We start from the raw sequence: 19018 nt of genomic DNA, 5'->3' as shown, positions 1-19018 counted from the left end.
AATAAGTCACGATTTTCACGATTGACTTCTGACTTATTTCAGTCACTGTTTCAACTGAATGGAATTGAAGTTCCTTCACACATTCAATCACGCAATCTGGTGAGTACTGTCTAAGTTAAAATATCAATGTCAAATCGGACATGATAAACGGATAGTTCCGGTCTTTTAGTCATCGAGAAATAGGTTATCGAAGTTCATTATCGAAGTTTAACTTTCTGGCAAAAATTTTGCTAGGAATTGGTGATATGCGAATTTCAAAGGCGCTTTTTTGGAACTGATTTAAATTATTTGCATTGTTCTCGTATCAAACCACAACTTTGGAAACCAAACAAGGAAACAAAAATGTCTTTAAAACAAAATTTTTAATTGCTCTCGAACGATGCTTGAAGCAATTATTGTAAACGTGTTGGTCTTTTTTATGCAAATTTTTCACTTGACTGATTTGATTTTTTGAGTGACTTCTGCGCGTTTGGTTTTTTCGTTTTGGGTCATCTACATTTCTCTCTCATTTGCAATTCTAAGCAGCTGAACGTAAGTGGCGGCAGTTCATTACTTAATCCATTGTTTTTGCGATTTGAAAAAAAAGAGAATTGCTCAAGGAAATTGAAAAGAGAAGGGATGCTAAGGGTGAGTAAATTGAGCTTTTTTAAAGCAAAATTTTTAATTCAAAAATTGAAATATAAAATTGGGATTGGAAAAATAATGGACCATATAAAAATTGAGATTCTGTGATGTAATTTTTTGATGAGTTAAGCCCCAAACACAGCCCATTGCTGAGTTTTTAATAAAAATACATAAGAATTGAGAGATGAAATGAAAATTTTTTCTATTCTTTACAATATTTAAATTCATTTTTTTTGCACAATTTAATTTTTCTTCATTTAACTATGGAATTTTTGTATCAATTTCAGAGATCCACATTTTTGCTTCAAAATTGGAAAGACGAAGGAAACGCAATTTCCCTCTTTGCTCCAGTTCCAAACCTGATTAACTAAAGTGCAATCAAGCAGCAGTTTAACGAAACGTGGATTTCCAAAGCTGAAATTGACAGCCGAAACTTCCAAACCTAATTTCATGAAATTAAATCAAGTAGCAGTTACAGTGGGTTTCTAAATCTGAAAGGGTCAGACAATAATTTTTTTTCTTTAAATCAAAGCAAGCAGCAGTTTAACGAACTGTGGATTTCTGAGTCTGAAAGGGACAGCCGAGATTTTTTTGTTCTTAAAATCAAATCAAATAGAAGATTAACGAATTGTTGATTTCTAAATCTTTAAGGAACAGCCGAGAAAGTGTGAAACGAGATATGCAAATTCGAGAGATCTCGAACTCTATCTGCTTCTGATGTTTCATGGATTTCTTCCCAAGTGATTTTTTGGTTGACTTTGTTTGCTAGCAGTAGCAGTATTGTTACATTTTTGATTATTGTATAAAAATTTTATAAATAGTTTTTCTTTTTAGGACGTCTGCAATTGATCAAGCAATGCTGCTGCAATAATGGAGTTTTCCAAATTGGAACTGATACCTTAATAGTTTTAATGTTAGTCGTTTGAGTTCTTTCAGCATATTTTTACACGTTGCTGTTTCGGTTCATGTAGTTAAATTTTTTTCATTAGGCAAAATCTTAGGTTTCATTAGTGTTTGGGTAGATAAGTGTGTGTGAAGTTCGTTTTTTTTAGCGAACTTTATAGCAAAAATCTCGGAAAAAAAATGTTCCAAGTTTTCCACGGGTATTGCAGTTCATGTGAAATGATGCATCCTTTCTCCCAATTTTCTCTCAAAAATTTCTGTGCGGTATGTTGGAAAATGTTCTGGCCCAGACCCAAAGGAATCCTCTTGTGATTAGTTTAAGGTTTCCAACTATTTGACTTCATTATTTTTAGTGTGAAGGGTTTATTGTTTGAACTGAAAAGGTTGCCTCTTGAGGCTACTTCTTGTATATCCCATTTGGGCTAATGAAATCAACAATTTGGTTTTTCAGATAAGGAAAAAATAACCCATTTTACCTCGCATTACAAGTGTCTACTGGTAGCGAAAGAAACCTACTCTTAAAGAGGGTGGCTTCGGGATAACAGACCAAATAAAAGAATTAAGTACAAGTAGGAAGAGTCCACTTTTAAAATGTTCAGAGATAAAAAATGGAAACCAGCTTTAAAAGTGACTGAACATACTCGAAAATACGATATTGCGTATTGGAGTAAAAGACGTAAACCTTAGTGATATAAAATGAATCAAATCAAGCTTTGTAGTAAAGTTGAATGTCAAAATTACTGAATTTATCGTTTTTCTTGCATCGAAAAATGATTTTTTTTACTTCGCAATATGATCAATTTCTCTATTTTGATTGCAGAGTTAAACAATCGTGCACTCTTAGCTTGACATCTTTCAGGTTTTGTCATGACTCATGATAGTGGAGGATGGGAAGGGGATTCAACTATTTACTTCTCCCTCTCCAATATATCAGCTCGTGGCTTGGGCAAGAAGTCCTTGTTCGGCACCACGTAAGTAGCTAGAGCACTGTTTGAGGTTTCAGAATTTTACCAACCATTTTTAAATTCTGCTGAGAGTGGTTGGAAGAACCCATCAGTTATGTTTTGTGCCAGTGCAGCACATATGACGTGGGATTCTATAAAATTTAAAATGATCTTTGAAAGTTTGGTGATGGATTGGCAAAGACATTCATTTTTGCACACTATTACGTTGTGGAGAATCAATAACATACATAATTTTTAAAATATTTCCTGAAAAATTTAATGAGCTAGATACAAGCTTGTGAAGCTTAGCAAATGATTCTGAATTTAAGAAGAGCCCTGGTAACTGTATCACTGCTGAAGAAGTTGCCTAATTCTGTTTAATTTGTCGACGAATTTTGTTGGACGGTCTGTTCAGACTTCCAGAATCTTCAAAAACTAATTTTATGATGGTTACTTTAATACTTTGATTACTTGCTATACAGCGTATTTAACTTCATTCGAAGTTACGTTAACTTGAAAGACGAGATTTAAGAAATTAGCGACAAGCTCAAATGCCGGATACAAGACAAGAAGTCACAGCAGATGCTTTTACCATCGGGTGGTCGTGTTAGCATGTGTGTCATAATTTTTAAAAGATGGAAAAATGACAACTATTTTCATTCTACAAATTCATTCTACACCATTTTTAATAGCCGCGTCAGCAATTCCAGCAAAGTTTGATCAGATTTTTATAATCATATTTTAACAGATTTGGTTTTCTTGTTTTACTTCTTTGTTTTATGGTTTTGTTTCAAGATAATTATAAATTAGTGGAGACACGTTTTGTCTGATGAGTAGTTGGATGGCGTTTAAATGGATATCCACTTCGAGTCGTTTCGTAATTCTTCCGGCTATGTTTTTTTAAGATCTGTGCACACATTTTCATGATTTTTGAAGTCAAATTGGAATAGTGATTTTGGTCACGCCGAAACAGGAAATGGAGCGAAAAAGCGAGTGGTTTTGCGGTGTGAATTTTTTTGCTCTAATTTTAATGTAGCGTGAGAAAACGGTGTTTGAACAAAAATTCGCTGTCTCTCTAGTGATTTTTGTTCACATGCGGCAATTTCGCTCGCTTTGGTTTTTACTGTTTATTCAATTTTTTGATCGGATTTTATTTTCTAAATGGCTTTCCCAATCCATTCATAGTTCATTCTAGGCCTAGTTTTTTATTAGAATCAATTTTGCATTGCTAGTTAGTGGTTTTTTGTTCTCGCTAGTGGCATTTTGACATGATTTTCTGTTTTTTTGTTTTTTCTGATTTTTTAAGAAATGGTTCTCCGAATCCACTCATAGTCCGTTCTAAGTCTAGTGTTTTGTTTAGTCGATGAAAATTCTTTGAATTGTACGCCAGGACTTGTCCTGCTATGTTTTTTTACTTCATCTAACAGTTTTTTGTTTCGTTTTGCCCTGACTTTTTCAATGACTTCGGTGACTTCTACTGCTTTGCAGTTCAGTTAAAATTTGTCAGTGTGACGTCATTTCTGCTTTTAGGTCGATTGCGTAACTTACCTTACTCAAAAAATGACTTCTGAACTCACTTATGGAACTTTATTTTATGTGCCAAACATATATGCCCTAATTCTTGGGTATTAGTCTTGAGTTTTTGATTTCGAAAATCAATTTTGAAAACGCTCTTTTAGGGCTTTTTCCTTATAGACCGTATGTGTATTATAAAAATGACAGTACGTATCTAACCCCAAAAATCCAATGGTCTATTAAAGGACTTTGGTCAATCTGCCTATCTTGTTTCTTTAGTTGTTTCAATTCATGGAAGGCCACAAGCGTGTATCGCGGCTATTTTCCGGCAATCTGCCGGCTATTTTTTAATTAAGTTTTCAATGTTTGAATTAATTATGATTGATTTTGAATTAAATTTATAAACAGCTCGACAAAGTTCTCAAGTCGAAAATAGTATAACTTTTTTCCAACATTTCAAATCAAGGTTTTGTGTTATAACTTATTTGATATGACAAATTTGATATGATTTTGGTCTCTGTTTCACTTGTAGGTTAATAAAAATTATTATTTAATTTTAGGGAGCCTATAGTTAGGCTCATTGTTCTGCGAGATAGTGAGAACATAACAGAGAATTTTGGAGATTTCAGTCGGCATGAAGATTTCACATCCAGTAGACCAGCACGCAATGTGAGTAACAGCCTGTTTGAGTGAAAGTATTCAAAGAAAAATTAATGCTGAAAGAGTTAGTCACAATTGAGCCGGCGTAGTGATTTTTAAATTAGTATATCTGTTTTTGCCGTCAGGAGCTGATCATCGAAGCGATCAAGATTGAAGCGATGAAATTTTGAAATTCGACATCTCCGTAGTGTCGGATTGTAGGGTACCAGATTTTTACACTTGGACAGTGCGTGTTTCGAGCAACGTTACGTGATTCTTGCTAAATTTACTTCGAAATTCTGATTTGCATAGCGAGCCGTTACTATGAATGATACATACATTTCCTCAGTAACTTCATCAGAGTACCGTATTTCAATTAATTTAATTAATGTACGAAGATGAAAATTTGATGCAAGTAACTACCGATTAATGTTTCAGAGCTCAAACCCTTCGTGGCGAGAAGAGTTTATTGTGAAGGTAATTAAGTAATTGTTTATCGTATGTTTAACTTGTTAGCAGCTGATTGAAGCGACTTTGTTCTGATTGAGTGAGCATCCCAGGTTTCTCAATCTTTGTCCGTTCTGAAAAAACTTAAAAACTGTTTCCTCCATCTCCACCCCTTCCGTCTAGCAAACTATTTTGAAAAAAAAAAGAAAAGCACTGAATTGTTCACGGGGGCGGGGGGGGGGGGGAATGATTCTAATGTTGATTCTGTGATTGCAGCTAATCTAATTGGTGGTATTTTATTGCGAACTTTTGCACTCCTCTTTTGTGTTCGTTGTAAGTTGATATTCGCTAGATTTTTGAAACTGATGTTCTATCTATGATTGTTTTAGTTTGACTCAGACAACTGCTGGCTGTTCGTTGAGATTCAAGACGCTGCCAAAATTGTAAGTTCTTTCTTTCTTTTCAAAACATCAATCATTATTACTTGTTAATCCAATTAGAATCAGAAGGTCAAAAATCAGGACATTCAAATTGAACTTTGATTGAAATTTATGCTTTCAAAATCTTGTGGGTTATCCTTTTTTTCTAAAATTGACTGGCAGTCGATTTTATTCATGTTTTTGAGTATTCTGTGTTCACGTCCAGGAAGTTCTTCACATGGAATGTGACTCTGATGGCATACTCTGAATATTAAGTTATTAATTAATGCTTAGGTGACGGGTAAATCTCTCGCCCAATCTTCATATGGCTATTTCTCCTTACATGTGGACGAATTGAGAGCCGTAAGTTTATTTGTTGAAAGCATTGATATTATTATCATTAATGGCTGAAAAAGCGATTGCTGAGAGGTATTTTCGGCCTTCTCTTAATTGTTTCTTTATATCTTGTTTCGTTAATTTTTATCTTTTTTATCTTGTTAATTTTTATCTTGTTTCGTTAACTTTTTGTATCTTGTAAGTGTGAACAGTACTATTAGAGCTCTAGTAGTATCTAGGTATACTTTGCTCCAAAACTGATGAGGAGATATAATTTAACGATTTGGATGTTAATTTTGGAACGTTTGGACGCCTCATTTCCTCCTCTTCTCCTACACAACCAGGGTGGATAGCTTCTTAGAAATTAAGCCACCTCTTGCCTTAAGACAACCTCTTGCTCGTCGTTGGAGAGCAATTTACCCGACGTTTGTCGATTATGTTTAGTCACAATTGATTTGTCTTTTAAACATAAAGTTGGCTTCTGTTCAATCTTATTGAAGAACAAGGTTTTCTTCCTTAAACATCAACTTGGCACAACTGTGAATTTTGCCTCAATGTGTATTACTCGTTGATCCAATGGGACCAAATAGCGTTTTCGTAAGACTGCGCGTACCGCTTTTGATTATCAAAATCTTTCTTACAGCAATCGATGGAATACAATTGGAAACATTGACTAGTAGAAAATTATTCGGAGTAAGAGCGCCCAGATCGGAGGGATCGATACTTACGGGTTTTAACCGAGCGCGGTAAATGCTTATTCAGCGAGACGAAGTGGTGACCAAAAGTTTGCCGGTGAGGCGACGAGTACCCATGTATGTATAAAGCGCTCGCTTAAAGTTACAAGCCATCCTCTCCCAGATGTTGCACTGCGCGGGTTGAACCTCCACTTAAAGCCTTTGCGCGCAATTTCGACGGCGACATTGACTTATTCGAGTTTCAATACTCTCGCTGAGCTTTCTGTGCTTCAACAAAGTTTATCGTTATCTAACCAGATCAAGTCAGTGTACCCCAACTGGAAACAAACCGCTCCACTTCCCTTACACATGAACTGTAGAACAATTTCTACATGGACGGAACGCTTGGTTTCGCAAGTAAAGAGAAAACCTAATCTTAGTTGTCCTAGGCACGGTATGGTTGATTGGGACAAAATAATCGACCCCTGTGTTAGTGAGTGGAGGAGACTGGCGTGGAGGTCTCTATTTTCGTTGGTCAGCCATGATGAGTTGACTTTTGGCAGTTCAGTTTTCTGCAAGTAATGGGGTTAGGTGTATCGATTGCAGTGAGAATCGTAATTTAAAGATGATGTAGCGTTCCCAAATAACTGCACGGGGATAGTCAATATCTTGATGGCGATGTTCAATGTAGGTATGTCGAAAGAGTGACTTGGCAAATATAAATCGTGGGTGCAGTGGTAGACTGTTTTAAATAAAAATGGACTTCAACAAAACGCTGACAAAGAGAAAACAGAACAATGCGGCTTCTCCATTTGACGGATTTGTTTTGTGGAGATCCTTTGGGCATTGGTTGGCTTTCCTTGCTCAAGAATTTAAAGCTGACGCTCGGCTTCAAGCTCAGGATCAGTGAAACTACCATCGGAAATCCTGTAGCAATCATGTGACGGCAACAGCCGTAGTGCGTAACCTGTTATATGGAACACCATTGACAACAACTGAAATCATCAAACAGAATTATTTGCGTGGGAGGTTTCATAGTGTACTTACTTGAGGATAAGGCCAGTTGTGTTAGTTCGCCAACTTCAGTAGTTTCTATACCGAGTTTGACCCAGTAGCATTCTTTACCCCGTACAAAAGCAGGCTCTGATTGTGGCTCACTTGAAATAGTTAACTGAGCCCGAAGAAACACAACAGCACTGAGAACTTTTTTGTGAATTATCGCCAAACATGTGTAATTCTAGATTTTTGAAATATCCCGATGCTCCTTGGTATAGCGGTTGTAGCAAGCTTGCGTAGCTCAATCTATTCGAGGAACCGTATAAGTGTCTTTTGGTTGTTCGTCATCCGAGTGTTGTCCACTGACTTGTCAGATGTCCTTTAGTAACCATCAGGTATCTCCCAGGACTCAGTACCAAGCATGGTTTAGACAGGTGTTTTGTCTGATCCTTGCTCAATTCTGAGCCACTGGCCATTCTGTTAGAGGCCCTTCGAAGAGCCGAAAAGCTTTAGACAAATACTCTTTATTTGACAGCTTCAATAGTTAGATTGATTTTTTGCTTTTTTTCCGAGCTTTTTAACGTAAATTGGAATGTATTTCATCCTTATTTTAAATACTTGACTCTGATTGGTGAATATGATGTCGTTTGATTGTTTACTTAGCAACGAAAGGAGTGAGTAATCATTCCATTAGCATTGATATAAAAAGGCGCCAATTTTATTCGTCCACTAGTTTTTACGAGGTGAAGTGGCCGAATTCTGAGCACACAATGCTAGCTCCTCTACATAAAGAATATGGCAAGTTTTTCAGAGTAAAATTGCGCCAGAGATTTAAAAGCTTGAAAATTTGCCAAAACTTTCAGGCAATAATTAAATAATTGGGGGAGCGTTTATCTGCTGTATGAAAAACTAATGCTTGTTCTGTACTTTTTTTTATTTTCCCAAAATTTTAATCCTCTGGTTTCATAACAAAATCATCTCTCAACGAATTGTCTCATATTTTTTTCACTTTTTTTTTTAAATTATTGTTGATGTTTGTTAAATAATCATTAAATTTTTAATTGATATATTAATTGAGTATTTATAATAATTGATACTCCTAATTTTTCTTATTTTGTTAGTCCTTGCTTGACATTACAGAAGTTCATTTTCTTGTGTGGTCAAAATTTTGGGGAATGAGATGATAATTATTTAAATTTACACGAGATCGAAATAGTTTCTTTCTACCGCAAAATTTGTTTTTGACTTCAGTTTTAAAAAGTCTGAGGTACAAATTGTATCTCAATGATGAAGTTTTTTAGTAAGCTTTCATTCAGATATCCTTTGTTTCAGATGGATGGTTTTGGCAACGAAGAGAAATTGCTCCGAGCTAGGAAAGGGTGAGGAGGGCATTTATTCGTTTGTGTTTTGATAAGAATTTATTGCCATACAGGCATTCGCTGTAGTTATTCTGCAAAAATAAAAAAAATCCAGAGAATAGGAAAATCTATGCACAATTGGTTTTTCTATTGTGTGTACCGACGCAGTCTCCTGTTTTTCAGTGCCAAAGGAAGGGTTAAAGGGACAGTCTCCATTTGTGTAAAGCAAGTTGACATAGAACGATTTTCATCTGCCCACTCGTCGTTGCAAGGACATGTGAGTTAATACCTCCTAATAATGTCAATGCTTTCATCGTCAAAACCATCTTATGGTCATAGTTATCTAAACTATTTTTTTCCATTGCCTTATCTTATATGTTAAAAATTTACTAACTATTGTACAGACGTCGGCGTGGAGGTCCAACAATAATTGGGTATTTATTTAATTGAATACCATAGGTGTACACCAGTGGAGGTGCTGGGCCAGGAACTGATAACGTGAGCAGTGGAAACACAGGATTGCCTGATGTGGTAGATGTGAAAGAAAACTTGCCATTTGGTTGGGAGTGCAGAACAGACCAAAATGGACGCGTCTACTATCTCAATCACTTCAGTCAGTGATATTAACCTGATACTACATATTAATAGTAGCCATGGTGATAGCTGAGCGGAGCTGTTTTTGGTCTTTTCGTGGTTTATACTAACGCGAAGAGGAGTTACGGTGTTTTATCTTTACGTTTTGGTTGAGCGTCTTTTTGATGGATTATTTTTCAAACTACTGTATTTCCAACTAGCGAGTGGTTTTGCGGCGTGAAATTTTCACACTATTTTTATAGTAGAGTGAGATAGCCGTGTTAGAACAAAAATTCGCTTTTTTTGCTAGTGGTTTTTTGTTAATATATGGCAATTTGACTTTGATGGTTTATTGTTTTTTCAATTTTTTGATCGGATTTTTTTATCTAATTGGTTCTACCAATCCATTCATAGGATAATCTATGTCTGGTTTTTATCTTTTTTTTTAATGAAAATTATCTGAGTTTTAGGCCAGGACTTTTTCTTCTATGTTTATTATTTCGTCGTCAAGATTTTTTGTTACGACCATATGACGTCACGATCGCTTCAAATCTGCCTTTTGGTCATTCATTCATGCAACAGCAAACGAATTGCTTGTGACGTCATTTTGTACTTGTATTGGAGAGTTTTTTCCGTTCATCCGTGCGATTAAGTTGTTAGTCACACAGGACTTACCTCACTCCCAAAGATGTCTTTCAAAACGACTTTTCTTTACTTTAATTCTTTGAGATGACGTCTACTGAGTGTATGTCACTCTAATTGATGGTTATATGGGAGCCGCTAATAAAAGCAGCACTAAGTTACACAGGTTAATAGCAAAATACCGTTTCAAAATAAAATGAAGAGAAATTTAACTTTTGGCCTGTTTCTGTAATCCTTTTCACTGCACATCTACGTAGCTATCGCGGCCATTTTCTGGCAATCTGCCATCTATGTTTAGTGGCATTTTCGAGGCAGCGGAAAAGTAGGTGTGAAAGTTTTTCGCTATGGGACAGATTCTTTGTCCACGTGCGGCATTTGTAAAGCCGTTTTCCCGTTTCAATTGATTTTTTCGAAGTGAAAATGTTCAACTAGGCTGTATTGTAATTTTTCAAGTTATTTTCTAGAGCTTCCATTTTGGGTTGAAATTAGGACTATTGACAAAATTTGCCGTTTTCAACTGATTGGAAGATTTTAGCAATTTAAGGCAAATGATTTCATCGCAGCATATTGGGATCCAGTGGCACGTTTACTTGTTTCTGATGCCGTTTGCTACATATCTGTTTGTGCTCTGTCATTTTGATTGTTTTAACCACGCAAAATTAACAAAATTTGACCGAGTCTGACCGATTTTTTTGTCTTCCAATTTTCTCTTAACAGTTCTCACATAAAGAATGATGACGATTTTGGTTGCCGTGGTATCTGATGTGTTTTTTTGCTCTGCTCTGCTCTTTTCATCGGATGAGGTATTTTCATTAAAATTGGCTGGTTTTGTAAAACTTTAAGCTTGGGTGTTTGTCTTTATTGTACATGATAACTGCCGTCATTTTAGTTGTTTATGAGATACTACAGATTTTCATGTATCTAGTTGTCGAGAAAATTTTAAACGCGCCGCTATGTTTAAACGTGCTGCTATGTTTAAACGCGCTGCTATGTTTAAACGCGCTGCACTAAAAGTCAATCAAAGAAATTTGATTGATTTTTCTGATTTTTCTTTGCTAAATTTATTGCACGGTGTGTTCTAACCCATTTTGTATTTTGTTAGGCAAGAAGTTAGTAAAGGTCTAAGTGAGTATTTACTTCGAGCCATTTCAGGACTCTTCCGGCTATGTTTTTATTGGTCAAGATTTGTGTTGCGACCTGTCGCGCCACCTCTCTTGCTTTTTGCTCATTCATTCATGAAGTTTCCATAGTTGTGTTTATGACTTCAGTCTTCTTGGAGCAGGTTTGCTGTCATTCTCGTGAATAATTTGGTGATTACACATATCCTGCTTCGCTCTCAGGTTTTCCTTTCGAAATGACTTTTTCTTACTTTAAGTTAAAGTTATTGTCAATTTTGAATGCCTCTCTAAATGAAAGTTATTTAAGGGAAATTTAAATCATATTCTCCCAAGCGATTTAGTGCCCTGACACCAGGGCTCTTGCGCCCGAGTGCTGGTCACAAGGCAAGAGGGGGACTAGGATTTATATTCTAACGTATTTAGAGAATCAAAGGTCAAAAAATAGGCGCTTTTATCGGCACTTCAGAAAGTCAAAAGTGACATTTTCATGATGTGAGAGGATAACTATTTGAGTGTCAAGCAAAATTAGTCGTCGGAAAGCAACTAAGTGGATAAGTAATTTAAACAAACGCGTCGTAAATTGAGTTTTCCACGTCTATTTGTATGATTTATTTGCAAACTAATTGACTAAGGTGAGCTGCCTGGAAGTTTAAGTGCCTGAGTATTTTTACCCTTGATTCTGCAATTGAAACAATCTATAAATTATTTAAAATTTTCTATATCAAATTGTGACATCTTGTTACCAAATTGTGACGGCTATGTTACTGTTAATCAAAAAAGCTGAAAGCCGAACAATAATACCATAATGATCGGGGTGAATGACTGGAAAGATCCAAATTGCTTGCATATAACAATACGAGTGAAGCTGTTCATTCGTGGATAAAAACCGAAAGTTAAGTGATTTAAACTCGGGCTTCTTGGCACTGGCATCAATTTAACTGTTTGGTACTAGACTTGTTTGCCCACCGCCACAAAGAATTAGTTTAATATGCAGTTTAATTTCAGCTCGAACTACTCAATGGGATAAACCGTCTGAACCATCCACCATATCCAGTCACAGCCTTGGGCAATCACTTTCTGGCTCTGACAGACAGTTGAGTGCTGCAAGACGCCATGTTAGCGAAGAGAACCCTCTGGTATCTGGAAGCTGCAGCTCGCGAGACCAGTACGAGAGCCTCAGGTACTTGTTGTTAATTGCTCTCTGTTGAACGATGTTTGAAGGAATTATTATACGTGTCTTTTTGATGCACTAATTTTGCTTGACTCATTTTCGGTCAAGCTTGACCTTTGTTCGCTGGATCTAAGTGTACGGCTCATCGAGACTGATGCGAGAAAACTTTTTTTAAAGGGAATTTTTGAATTTTGGTACCCACCTGTTTGCTACTCCTTCATTTAATCAGCGGTGGATTCAAAAATATGTAACAAAATGCCACCAACTTCTGCAACATTTTACAAATTGTTAGCTAAATTATCATAGATACTGAAAACATTTCCGTGAAAATGTTTTCAACGCATCAACGATGTAATAAAGGAACTGTGGTTTAAAAAGTCCACAGGAAAGAATTCAGTGAACTCTCGTTTATAGATAATTTTTTTAATAGCCGCGAAGCGATAGCGGCTATTATTGGGGACATCGTGGGTTTTTTTTACATTTGTCGTCTCCATCGATGATTCTTACGACCTGACGGCTTGAAATTGACTTTTTCAATAACCTCAGTGACTTCTACTGCTTACAGTTAAAATTTGTGTGCGTGACGTGATTTCTGCTTTTAAGTCAATTGCGTGACTTACCTCACTCAAAAAATGACTTATGCGTCAAAAAGTGACAAGCGTCTGTCGCGGCTATTTTCCGGCAATCTGCCGGCTATGTTCTTGGAGTGCAGCTCTGCGTTTTAAAAAGTACGATTTTTTGAAAGTTTTTTGATAACTATTTAGCAAAATTTTGTTGCTGAAAAAATGAAATGATAAACTGCGTTGAAAGCACATGCTCTATTAAAGTCACAAATTCTGCCAGAGGTGGCATTTAATCAGTGGCGGCTTCAAAAATGTAACAAAATGCCACCAACTTCTGCAACCTTTTACAAATTTTCAGCTAAATTATCATAGATACTGCAAAGAAAATTTTATTTGCTCGTAAATGTTTTCAGCGCATCAACAATGTAATAAAGTCAATTCGAGAAGGAGCTCTGGGTTGAAAAACACAGGAAGGAATTCAGTGAACTGTCGTTTAGTTTTTCTTCTTGGAAGTGCAGCTCTGCGTTTGTTTCACGTACGATTTTTTTGATAAGTACTGAGTAAAATTATGTTGCTTAAAAAACGAAATGACAAATTGCGTTGGCAGCACACAGCACATGCTCTATTAAATTCACAAATTCTGCCAGAGTTGGTTTTTTTAAGTGTTATCAGTTTTACTGACATTTTAAATTACTCTCGAATTTGGAAGCATTTATTGTTGACGCGTGTCTTTTTACTACTCGGAGGGAACTGTTAGTTCTGTACAGTTTTTTTTAGCAGAAGCATATCTGTTTGAGTTGACCTTTGACTTTCTTTTCGAATTTTGACTGCTGTTTTCACTTGTGGGGAATTAATTAACATTTAGAGATCTCAAGTGTGTTTCTGATGTTCGTCATTTCGTATTCAAGGTGAAAAGGTCATTAGAGAAGTTTTAATCCCATAACACACCTCCTCGACCTACCAACGCACCCCACACTTACCACCACCTACACCCATCCCCGCCAACGTGCACCAACTATGCCAACATCGAACCACCACGTACCCACTTCAACAAATCTCCACGTGAAAATGATGTCTGCAATTTTAACAACACTTTCTGTAGTTTTTTAATAGGCAATTATGTTTTGGTTTTCTTTGATATTTCTGATGCAAGTAAGGTTAATTTACAGTTTCTACTGTACGATTCTTTGAGCCATCTCGGGTGTTCTACCGGTTGTGTTTTAGCTGAAGCATATCTGTTCATGATTTGAACTTTGGCGTCCTTCTTTTCGAACATTGAGTACTGTTTGTTTTTGTTTTTCAGTAGTTAGTAACTCCTGGCAATTTTCAAAGCGGAACGGCTTTTTTAAGAAACTTTGATACCATGATAGACCTTCATCACTCTTCAAACTACTAACCCCCTCTGTTACGCCACCACCTCACCGTAGACTAACCTAAAGCGCACGCGCACTTCTCCGCCTACTCCCATCCCTCAGCTGCCCATCCCCCCTCATCGCCGAACCCCACCTGATATTCTGTCTTCAATATTGTTCTGTTGTTCTGGAACATTCTTTGTCTCGCTTGAGCCATTTAAGTTTTCTTCAAAAATGGGTAAGAAATGGTCAAGCTCGAGAAAATGGAGATTGTGTGCAGCTGTTTTTGAGCTTTTGTTGGTTCCAAGTGCACGGTTCACTGAAGCTGATGAGTAAAAAGAAGTTCATTGTAGGAATGGCATTTTTCAATTTTCGTTGATTTAGATTTTTTTTTTGGTTTTTTAGGAGTTCTGTTAATTGCTCTCAAACGAAGTTTGTAGCAATTATATTAGTCCTGTGGTTTTTTATGCAATTTTTCGCTTGACCGATTTTTCGTCTGACCCATTTGACTTTTCGTCCTCAAGAATAGGATAAAAGGTAGCGCCCGGAGGGCAGTAAGTGGCCGATCAGCTCTCTTAGGGCCTTACGTTTTACTAGTGTCTCTGTACGCGATTCACCGAAACTGTGTCGATGAGACAATTTCAAGGTGTGTGAAGGGTGGTTTTTGGACTTACAAGATTGACCCCCATCTGTCACCGCCCGCCAATTTTCTTCAGTTTTCTATCTTTAATTGCCAATAAACCCTTTTCAAGGCTTGTGTGTGGGTTAATGGGCGTATTTTAATGGATCAATTTCGGCCTTCAGGGTAAAATCTTCAATAACTTGAGCCATGATCTTATTTTTTGTTTCTTTACCTCACTCAATGTTTCAACTGCATGGATTTTAATTTTTTTTCACTCATTGAATTACGTAATGTAGTTAATATGGTCAAACACAAAAGAGCATAATCAAAGCAAATCTGGATAAGCCGATAAAGCCGGGCCATTAAGTCATAATGCATTAAGTTATCACGGTCCATTAGAGCTATTGCTAGCTAACATTAGTATCAAGCTTAATAGCTTTCAGTTTGGAAGCTGAATTAAGCATTTTTGTGAAATATAACTGATACTGCCCCAAGTTAGAACACTTTTTGAATCTTAACATGAAAATTCTGTCGATTTCTACTTGTTCTTTTTTAATTGCTCTCAAAGAAGGTTGTAGCAATTGTATTAGTCCTGTAGATCTTTTTTAAAGCGATTTTTGGTCTGACCTCATTTGACTTTTCGTCCTCAAAAACGGAATAAACAGGTAGCGCCCAGTGGTCATTAAGTGCTCTTATAGCCCTTCAGCTTACTAGTCTCCAAGTATGCGATTCACAGAAACTGTTTTGGAGACTCTTACTTATGTGAAGGGCGGTTCTTAGAGGTTGACCCCCCCCCCCCATCAGCCCCCTCTCACTTCACCAACCCCCCCCCCCCCACTGTTGCCACCCTCATCAGCCCACCTGTGCACCCCCCCCCCCCCCCCAATGCCCTCACCTTATGCGCCCTTCAAGCTTAAAGCTTACGTCACTATACCGTGACTAGCTACTGACGAAGCCAACCACTCCCCGGGCGTTTGAGAGCAATTCGCCCGAACTTAGTTGGTTGTTTTATTTTTCTGTTACAATCCCAATTTGCTGGTCAACGGAGGCTGTTTTCGATTTAACGGAGGCTCTTTTCAATTTTTTGACGTTTTTTTAATTGGGAATTACCCAAAGACGATTTCTAAATACACTTCATCTGAAAGGATTTCATCTGAAAGATGTATGACATCCCGCATGTTTTTAAATCCAGCATTTTTTAAGAATCTATAATTTTAAAATGCTTTTCAGACGTTATCACAGTCAATATTTGAAGAATTTTTTACAATTGTTTCTAAATATCTACTTGGGGTTTTTCCAGGCCTGAGGAAACATCTATCGGAAATGATCAGGTTAATATAAGTGGCAGCAATACAACACCTGATGACCTCTCAGACATTCCACTTCCCCCTGGCTGGGACATGCGCGTGGCCAAGAATGGCAGAGTGTATTTCATTGACCACGTGAACGAAACTACAACTTGGGTAAGGACAATTTTTGTTTATTTTACTGAGTTAAAACTAGAAGCATACGTCTTCCTCAGCACGGCTTTAGCAGTCTGACAGATCTGTAAGCTCTGATAATTGTACTTGAATGTTACATGTCATGCGGAAACTGTTGCCCCAAACCCCCATCCTCATCGCTTGAAGATAGTCATATAAAATGCCCGGTGTGGGCCGTGATTGCGATTTCTATTTCAAAATATACTAACGCAGTGTCTACCCTAAATAATATTATAGAACTATTGAGATTTGATTAATTTGAAAAGGGTGATGCTCATATTTTTCAGGTGGATCCAAGATTGGGATTGAAATCACGAGTGACTACAACGAGCAATAACTCCTCCGCTGCAAATGCGCAACTGGTGCTAGATATGCTAATGAGTGCACCACACAACACAAATCCACTCCCAGCTGGGTGGGAAGAGAGGGCTACCAAAGACGGAAAGGTGTTTTACGTAGACCACAGTATGTTGCTTTCTCTCTTCTAGATGTGATGGAATACCCGAAATTTCGAACGTTGCCCTCTCTAGCCCTTGTATGCAAAAATGAGTGAAATAAATGCAGTCTGATAGACTAATGTAACTACCAAGGTTTTATCAAGGTGAAATTTAAGAAAAAAAACAAGTCATCTGAAGCAATTCTTGTTTTGTATAATGGAAATTGTCGACAATATTTGATGTGTAGCAGAATAAACGCAAAGTGAGATGAAGTAGTTTTAGTAGCAAGAATTGTTTAATTGGTCATGCCCAGCGGTGCATGGGCACGCCTTAGCTAACATGAAATCAAATGGTCGGCTTAAATTTGAATAAAAACTGCTAGTAATCGGATTATTGAACGAAAAGATCAAAGTGAATAAATTGGGTATTTTTGGCATTGGGTAAATTGTCATGTAACCGTGTTCCAGATACCCAGGCGACCAGCTGGGAGGATCCGAGACTTCAAAAAGCAGGACCATCAGTCCAATTCAATCCCAATTATAAGTCCAAGTACAAGGCATTCAAGTCCAAATTGCGGAAAGCCGTTAGTAAACTTCACTGCATAAAGCTGATCAGAGATAAAAATATACCCAAAGCTGTGTACCAATCGGTCGCGGCACTGTTTGAAGTATCTCAATACTGAGTTAAGCTTAGCAGATTTTTTCGGTTTGAACAGCTCCACGAAGGTGTTCCTAGCACCATTGGTTGGCATTCTAGAACAAATAGTAGAACAAATAAAACAAGTTGATTTAGTGTGGAATGCAAATCCAGAAACTTGCCTGCTCCCACCCAAAATTTTAGAAAGCCGAATAATGGATTAGTTTTTTTTTATAGCTGCGAAGCTGTAAGCTGAGCGAAGCTATATTGCGGTGCTCTTGGTTTTTTTACAATTCAAAGAATTTGAATTGTATTGGGGCGCTGTCTTTTTTTTTAAGATCTGTTCACACATTTTCATGATTTTTGAAGTCAAATTGGAGTAGTGACTTTGGTCACGCCGAAACAGGAAGTGGAGCGAAAAAGCGAGTGGTTTTGCGGCGTGAATTTTTTTCGCTCCAAATTTAAAGAAGAGTGAGAAAACGGTGTTTGAACAAAAATTCGATTTCTCGCTAGTGGTTTTTTGTTCACATGCGCAATTTCATTTTGATTTTTACTGTTTTTTCGATTTTTTGGATCGCTTTTTTTTCTAAATGGTTTTCCCAATCCATTCATAGTCCGTTCTAGGTCTAGTTTTCTGTTTAGTCGATGAAAATTCTTTGAATTGTACGTCAGGACTTGTCCTGCTATGTTTTTTGTTTCGTCGTCTGACGCTATTTTTTCGTTTTACATTTGTTCACACAGCAAAGCTGAAAAAGTCAAATTTTTTGAATGACTTCTTCCTCTCACTAACGGCATTTGCGCGCGTGACGTCATTTCTCAATCGCTTTAGCAAAAGTTTTTAGGTTATTTGCGTGATTAGATTTTGATCATACGTGACTTACCTCACTCAATAAAATGACTTTTGCACTTTAAGTTTAAATTGAATTTGTTTAAGGTCAAAGGAACTCATTTGTGCAGTAAAGGTCCCTAATAAGAGGCTTCTGCGGAATGAATTTTAACAAGCTTTATTATTTTATCGCTGAATGTTTTTTACCTAGTTTTTTGAGCGGCGTCAATTTTTTTTTTCAATTTAGATCTTTATCTGTTTCTATCTCTATTATATAGCACGCAGGTCTATTCTTTCGCAGCTATTCCGGCAATCTGCCGGCTATGTTATTCGAGTTCTGCTTTGTTAATTTTTTTGCCGTGCTTAAGCGAAATTCTTAATTGCGTTTCAGCCGAGTAGCAGTGCGTCCTGTGTTATCAAAGTAATGAGATCTCAGCTATTTGATACCTCCTACGATTCAGTCACCCGAATTTCCAAAGATGAGCCCTCCAGATTTAGATGTAAACTGTGTATCGAGTATGTGGGCGAAGCTGGTGTCGATTATGGCGGACTCGCCCGGTTAGTTGAGAATCTTGTGTAGTAATAACGTTTATTATTTTTCTGAATCACTACCAATAAGCTCTAAATTGTTCGAACATCTGTTTTATCAATATGGTTAAGATAAATGTCAGTACGCCTGAGTGCCATTAAGCAGTCAAAGGTTCTATGCTTCCTTGAACGACTAAAAATACTATGTTATAGC

At 37.0% G+C, this 19018-nt stretch overlaps 1 protein-coding gene across 1 annotated transcript in view; it reads left to right on the top strand.

Moving 5' to 3' along the window:
- Positions 1–2390: 2390 nt before the first annotated feature.
- LOC142350669 (E3 ubiquitin-protein ligase NEDD4-like) overlaps positions 2391–19018 on the top strand; it is a 35064-nt gene continuing 18436 nt past the window's right edge. The window contains exons 1-13 of the mRNA XM_075402597.1: positions 2391–2498; positions 4547–4655; positions 5064–5102; positions 5462–5515; positions 5786–5854; positions 8830–8876; positions 9039–9132; positions 9315–9468; positions 12194–12368; positions 16197–16359; positions 16665–16842; positions 17282–17397; positions 18668–18834. Coding sequence (XP_075258712.1) covers positions 2395–2498; positions 4547–4655; positions 5064–5102; positions 5462–5515; positions 5786–5854; positions 8830–8876; positions 9039–9132; positions 9315–9468; positions 12194–12368; positions 16197–16359; positions 16665–16842; positions 17282–17397; positions 18668–18834 — 1469 coding nt within the window. The 5' untranslated portion in view covers positions 2391–2394. The remainder of the gene's footprint in view (positions 2499–4546; positions 4656–5063; positions 5103–5461; positions 5516–5785; positions 5855–8829; positions 8877–9038; positions 9133–9314; positions 9469–12193; positions 12369–16196; positions 16360–16664; positions 16843–17281; positions 17398–18667; positions 18835–19018) is intronic.

The sequence above is a fragment of the Convolutriloba macropyga genome, chromosome 12, assembly GCF_964194025.1.
Source record: "Convolutriloba macropyga chromosome 12, txConMacr16.3, whole genome shotgun sequence".
NCBI lineage: Eukaryota > Metazoa > Xenacoelomorpha > Acoela > Convolutidae > Convolutriloba > Convolutriloba macropyga.
Note: the sequence above shows the minus strand (reverse complement) of the source record. Positions and strands in the feature narration are given on the sequence as shown.